The sequence below is a fragment of the Papaver somniferum genome, chromosome 5 (genome assembly GCF_003573695.1).
Source record: "Papaver somniferum cultivar HN1 chromosome 5, ASM357369v1, whole genome shotgun sequence".
NCBI lineage: Eukaryota > Viridiplantae > Streptophyta > Magnoliopsida > Ranunculales > Papaveraceae > Papaver > Papaver somniferum.
Window position 1 is genome coordinate 47,019,812 of NC_039362.1, and position 7,411 is coordinate 47,027,222.

Genomic DNA, 7,411 nt, shown 5'->3' on the forward strand with positions numbered 1-7,411 from the left:
ACTACACATCTACATCTTCTCTGAGAAACTTTCTCCATCAGAGGTGGCATGAGCTTTCATGCATAGATACATGAGTCTCGATACTCATCCGATTGTCGGATCCGGAGTAATTATTGAAATTGCTCAGTATTCATGAGATGTGTCGTGGCCTAAGATGAGAGGCTACACATATACATGTACTCTGAGAGACAGCCTTCTCAGTCAGATATTTATGGCATGAGCTTTCATGCTTAGGGACATGAGTCTCAATACTCATCCGATTGTTGGATCCGGAGTAATTACTGAAATTGCTCAGTATTCATGAGATGTGTCGTGGCCTCAGCCGGGAGACTACACATCTACACCTTCCCTGAGAGACTTTCTCGATCAGAGGTTTTATGGCATGAGCTTTCATGCTTTATTGAGAGACATGAGCCTCGGTACTCATCTGATTGCCGGATCCGGAGTAATTACTGAAATTGCTCAGTATTCATGAGATGTGTCGTGGTCTCATCTGAGAGACTACACATCCACATCTTCTCTGGGAGAACTTTCTCAATCAGAGATTTTATGAGCTTTCACGCTTTAATGAGAGACGTGGGTCTCAATACTCATCCAATTGCCGGATCCGGAGTATACTTTTATAATTTTACCCTTTGTCGAAAATCCACCATCTACACTATGACAGGAGCGAAGGCAATCGGGGTCAAAGAATAGATCCTTAGCCGCACGATATTGAGCAGACAACACATCCAACTGCGAAGCTACTTCAAAAGAGCTATCCAGATGATGACGATCAACCTCAGCAGAAAAAGAACCCTTCGAGTCCCGCAGAATAGCTTCGATAATGGCATCATCAGAACTACCAAGGCTCAAGCTCTCAGGCAGCTTACCCTTGCTAGAATCAACAACAACTCCATCAATCGCTTGAGAGCGAACATGGGGAACAATAACTGAGCCCTCACCACGATGAAGAAACGGCATGGTGGATGAGCTAGGAACTGAAGGAAAAGCTTGAGCATCACCTAAGTTCATATCACCAGCAGAAGGAAGATCACCCAATACGGTCCAATCTGGTGACGAAGGCGGAGGTCCAATAGCTTTGCTAACAGGGGCAGTAGAAACATACTGAGCACTCCCTAACGGGGTTGGCATAGCATTGAAGGAAAATCTGCCCAGTGAAATCACAACCTTCTTCTTCAACTGAGAATTTGAACTGCTGACCCTCACCACCGGGGTAACAACCTTAGCAAACGAACCACTTGATTGAAGCGAAGTAGCAGGAGATAAAGGAAGACTCTTGGAGACTACATCAGCAGCCTCAGTAGTAGTCGAGAGAACAGGAAATGCTCCACCTGAGGCAGAAAACGAAGGCACCTTCGGAGACAAAGTAGGAGCTGGATCTTGAACACTAACAGGGTTAACAAATGGAGCATCACCCCCAGCCACGAGGTTCTCACCCTCCACCATTGAGCCAGCACGGACGGGACTGGGGTTATCCTTGGAAAAATCTTCCTCGAGATCATCTAAATGAGGGTTGAGACCGGTATCCTCAATATCCTCCATATCTTCATCATCCGGCACCTCCTCACTAGCCTTGGGATATTCATCCGATGCCTCAAGATCAATAACAGCCTTCAACTTGCCCTTTCTCTTGGAGGACTGTGGAAAAACACAAGCGTCGGCTAAGGATCAGGGGCAAGATACTAAGGGACCTACAAAAACAAAGGTATGGCAATAATCCTTACCTCCACAGGTGTTGGCGTAGCTGCTTCAGCCGAAGCCTTTCTCTTCCTAGTCCTGGTGGCTACGGAATTACCAGCAGAGCCCGGAGCAGTCCTAGCAGCAGAACCTGGAGCAGTTCCAGCAGAAGAAGCAGGGGTAGACTACAAAAGAAACTCATCAGAATACCATACAAAGATATTAAAACAAAAGCCTTCAAACAGAAACGAAGGTTACCTCATGAGAAGCAGTAGGGTTGAAAGCCAAGGCTGACATCCATCATACTTCTCAGGAAAAGAAAGAGTTGTACGGGAGACGTGGGGATGCGGAAGTAAAACCATAGGCCCAAGGACCCACCACACGAAGAGGAGTACGAGCCCAACGATCATCATGGTCAAGACGGATACGTTCATACTTTGGCAAAGGTAGCCTAGCAGAATAAGGGATAACAGTCAAACCAGTCTTATCGATCTCCTCCAACAGACGAGGGCTGTTACCTTCCCTGATTTTCTTAGCAGTAACATGGATACGACGAGGGCCTACACTCCAAGGATGAAGATTGCTCTTCTGAATAGTATCAGCGTATGTAGCATTGAAGTTGGCGGGGGTATAATCCTCTTGCTTAGACCTTCCGTCAGTAAAAGGGTCATAAGACTTCAAAGTGGTCTTTCCCTTACTACGGTACCAACTCTCACGATGGGAACGCCAGTAGTTACCAGTATATTGTATAACTCCTCGGACCTGAGTTTTGTTCACCGGGTCATCCCTGGTAGACAAAACGTCATAGTAAAGGGATCCTTTCCACTGAACAAGGGGAGGAGCATACATGCGGCCAAATGACCAACACTAATCAGGAGGTTATTATCATCATAAGGAAAACTCCGGATCAGGGATTCGATGAGCACATCGGGTCCATTGACAAAGGATATCTCGAACTTGTGGAGGCGGAAAGACTTGGTGATCTCAGCCAAGGACAGATGGGCGTAGCTATCTTTGTCACGAAGTGTTAGCCTTTGAAGTTCATAATGAGGAGGAGGAGGTGGAAGATCCTCAACAGCAACTTCTTCTACCTTTAGGTCCGCAACATCCTCAGGGACAACAACCATCTCAGTACCAACAGGTACCTCAGTGTCCTCAGGGGGTGGAGACGGCATAGCATCAGGATGGTCCATCCGCGGAGGAGCGTCAGTAGACGAAGAGGTTCTTTTCCCCTTACGCGTAGGCTTTTTCGGAAGCCTCATAATTCCTAACACCAGCAGGAAGAATGGCTCATCAACAATGGCGGACTGAAAATCATAGTCAACTCGAAAGCAAATTTGGGGCAAAAACAAGCATATTTTGGGCATGGGTTTTACTAAACCAACCAAGGGAAGCGGTTTAAACTCGTCACGAGGCAAAATCAAAGATCATTCATCACCATAAGCAAAGTTGCAAACAAGGAACAATCACGGCAGACTCATCATTAAAATACGAAATTGGATCAAACCCAAGTTCTCATACAACTTGAACGAGTAAAAGAGAACTAGGATTCTCACATGCAAGTACAACAGCGACATCAACGATCTCCTGGTCAAAAAAGGAAAGACAGAATCAAGCATAGAGAAATGTGAGAACAACAATAAAGAGCAAGTACCACTTACTTGTGCAATCAAATGTTGAACCAGAGCCTTGAAGAATCGAAAGGGAGATGGAGCAGTTAGCATCAAAAGAAAAATCTCTATGAAAGAGAAGGAGAGCGACAGTTCAGGAAAAAAGAAAAGGAGTTAATCAAAATTCCTTCTCTTTATTCTCTTCTTATAGGCGGCTGGAGAATCCAAAATTTGGATGTCCCGAAATTCAAGGGGAAGTTATTACATGAAAGGACATGTAGGGAGCACCCAATCGGTATGTGCAAAAATGGCGGCGTAACAGAAGTTTTCTTCCAATCCTACCAAACGGTAGAATATGAAAGAAAAGGGGAAAACTGTGAATACCAATATTCTGCGGAGTACGTGTCACGATCTTAGTGACCGCATACAAGATAACTGTGTAGCCCTCGCTATGCAGGGAAATCCAAGTGATAGAGGATACCTTCGCAGATCTACTTTATCTCGTCCCAAGAAAGGATGCCTCGACGGCTGAGATGAGAAGAGTAAAAGCCTAGTTTATAAGGAGACAGCTGGCGAAGGGACAAAGGTAGATGGAATATCTAATCAGAATTAAATGCACAAATCTCTTATCTACACGCATAATCAAGGCACGTGGAGAGAGACGATGTGGCAGAACCCGATTGGCAGAGGCTGGCGGTGAATGAAGGTACAACCTATACTAAGGTTGGGAAGTTCCCGAAGGAACGTGGGTCAGCTGAGGTGGCAGGGTTCGACTGGATAAAGCACGCGGCGAACGATGGTACCATTTGTACGAAAGGTATATCAGCAAACGATGGACCCAGAGGCAGCAAAGAGATACCTGGAGCAGAAGGGGCTATAAATACCAAGCCTCACCAACAAACAAAGGAAATTCAATATCTAGGAGAGAAGATCTAGTCTTAAGCTTATACCTCTTTAATGTTTAGAAGTTAAGTATTTACCTCAACTTGAGTTATCTCTATTACTTTGGAAACCATTTAAGATCTTTGTAACCACCATAACTTAATACAAAACAATCACTCATTACCCCGTGGACGTAGACGAAAGTCGAACCACGTAATCTCTTGTGTCTCATGATAACTTAGCAGCTTTTATATTATCTTTGCATTCTTAGTTGTTATTGTGATCTTGAGTACCCTTTATTACTTAACACTGTCAGTTCAACAGAGGCATCATTACTACTTAGTATTTGATTCCCTGAGATGTACACATTACGTAGACTACGGGAAAACGAGTAGTCACAACTGTTACTTAGCTTCTCAATTGCAGACGCAGTCTGTTCAGCGTACCATTCTGTGTAACATAACTTCAGCAGAACCAAGTGTTGTTAGTCAGCAAGCCATGTAGACGTTCACCCAGGTTTGTGGTTTATCTTATTCTTCGCTTAATTTCAATAGTACTTCCCCCCTTCCATGGATTCCATGCATTCTCTGGCAGTAATATACTTTGAACCTGTGAAGAAGCAACTGCCCACCAATTTCAATATGTTTGCACGTGATTGTATGTTGTGGCAGAGCAACAGATTGAAACATGCCCAAGATTACTTTCTTGCTATACCTATAAGTGGTTTAAACCAAACACTTGGTCCTAGACAATTTCGTTGTATTCTTAGTTATCGTCTTGACATTCTTCTTTTCCCCAAAGATTCTCGATGCAATTGCTGCAACATGGTGATGGATATATATGGTGACCATGCTTTACATTGTGCCAGCGAGGTTGGGATTAAATTTAGGCATGATATCGTTCGTAACATCTTTGTAGACATATGTTTCAGATCAAGTGTTTCAGCCAGAAAAGAAGCACATCTTGCTTTAATCTCTGAAGGGAATCACACTTTGGTTCCAGCTGACTTGTTAGTTTACAACAGGGAGAACGGGAAAGATACTTGTTTTGATGTCACAGGGGTATCTCCCTTCACAAATGACATCGTTCTTTTGTTCCTGGGCAGGCTGTTGCCAAAGCAATTCTCCGCAAATGCAACAAGTACTTAGCTACTTGTGAGTCTCATGGATATGGATTTGTTGTTTTAGCCTTCACCACCTTGGGAGAGTTAGGTGAAGATACTACAGTATTTTTGAAGCGACTCAAGAATTGTCTTGCGAACAATGATGCCAATTGTGTCTTAGGTAGATTTTATTTCATAGTGTTGGAGTGGCTATTCAAAAAGGTGTGGGCTTGTTGCTAGGTTGCCACCGTTACTTGTAACCTTGATTTTTCATCTTATGAATAAAGTTTTTTTTTTTGAAAATAAATGAATAAATAAAAAATAATAATAATAATAATAACGAGCACCTGGCTCAGCTGGTCATCCTCGTTCCCCAAAGTTTCATGCGTTCCAGGTGGTCCCAGGTTCGAGCCCCCAGTGGCGTAATATTGCAGAAATTAACATGGAAGGTTGAGTTAGTTTGCCCCCCTTGTGACACAATCTCAGCCCCCATCTGTTTCGGCTCCTTTGGCTAGGTCACCCATGAGGCTCGCTGGTAGGCTAGCACAGCAACATGTTCAATTAATGTAGTAGTATGTCGTTGGAGCTTAGCTTGTTACGCTTCCAACTAGTTTCATGTAATAATCGTTATCCAATAATATAATAAGATTTTATGCCATTTTTCTTTTAACAATATTTTTAATTTGGTAAAGCTCGGCTTCGCCTCGCCTCGTTCCGATTTGGTGTGGCTCGGCTACGCCTCGCCCTGTCCCAATGCATTTTTTATTTGGTGCAATAATCATAGAAGGAATCAGAAAAAAAAACTTTTAACATAAGGTCAGGTGGAGTCGAAATATTTGGAACAGAAGAATATACCTCAGTACCTGCTGGACAATCCTATGCAAAAGCATAGTTGATGATAACATAGGTAAAAATGTTAAGATACTTATATTCTATATATAACTGATGTATATTTGATTTCGATCAGCTCTGGTATTATGTCAACAATCATGCCAAACATAAATAGTATAAAGAAACCTTCTGGTTCATTATGATGCCATACCAAATCTGCAGCCGGAGCAGTATACGTCCGTCGCCTAAGTCAATTGAACAACCAAAACACCAGCTCTTGTAGCGAACAATAACTCCATCTCCAGTACATTTAAAAATGAAGCAGATCCTGGAGGTACACCTGAAGGTCCAATTGATAGACTAAATATATTAACTCCATCTTCAGCTGCCTGAAACCATTAACAAAAATTGACAAAATAGCTTTTGAATAGATAAGATGAATTGTTATTCAGTTGTGTGCTTGTAAAGAATTTTTCCGACCAAATTACCTGGTCAACTGCAGCCATGACATCAAACATATAACCTCCAAATGTGTAGAGTGCTTTGTACACAACAATCCTACAGATAAACATAGAGTTCGAAAGTTATGATAAGAACAAAAACATCACCTAAATCTTAAAAGTATTTTGATTAAACAAGTGGTTCCAGGAATTTTGTCAAACACTTGTTGTGTATACCGCTGTTGGTTGAGATATGACATTTTCGTTGATATCTAAGCCATATCTCTTTCCCTGCAAAAAAAAAAACGAACTCAACAAAACCCCATATTGCCTAAACCATTCACCACTCATAATGTTTAAAACGTTGAACGTTGATTGGATGATTTTTCTTCCAGGCTTCCGAATTCAAAACTAAGCCCTTCGCAAACACACACGCTCAACATCTTTTGATTTAACCACAACAACAACAACCCTAGTGCTCTGTTGCAGAATCGGGGAGAGAGGAGTATGCCAGCCGTTTGTTGCAGAATCGGGGAGAGATCTGTTAATGAAGACCCATGATTTGTCGCTGCAGAAAAGCAATATAGGTTTGTTGCAGAAGAAATCAATGGTTGGAGGTTTGATACTTAGGTTTTGGTTTGTCGCAGAAGAAAAGCAATATAGGTTTTAGATGTGAAACTTAATCGTTAGTTTTACCGATAGGAAGATGAGTCTGTTAGTTTTACCGATAGTATTGCCCACCTACTTAACGTACAGTTGAGTTTTGGTGTAAACCAAGTGTGATACTATAAATTGGCTGTAAATCAACACGTAGGGAAGCTACACCCTCTTTTCCCTAACACCGTTACAAACGGGCTGACGGAGTT

At 42.6% G+C, this 7,411-nt stretch overlaps 1 protein-coding gene across 1 annotated transcript; it reads right to left on the bottom strand.

Annotated features, from left to right (window-relative positions):
- Positions 1-6,180: 6,180 nt before the first annotated feature.
- Positions 6,181-7,188, bottom strand: LOC113277406 (subtilisin-like protease SBT2.3). Its single transcript, XM_026526515.1, has 3 exons — positions 6,783-7,188; positions 6,594-6,663; positions 6,181-6,494 (listed from the first exon to the last, which is right to left on the bottom strand). The coding sequence occupies exons 1-3, from the start codon at positions 6,803-6,805 to the stop codon at positions 6,351-6,353; spliced, it is 237 nt and encodes a 78-aa protein (XP_026382300.1). The 5' UTR covers positions 6,806-7,188; the 3' UTR covers positions 6,181-6,350.
- Positions 7,189-7,411: the final 223 nt, after the last annotated feature.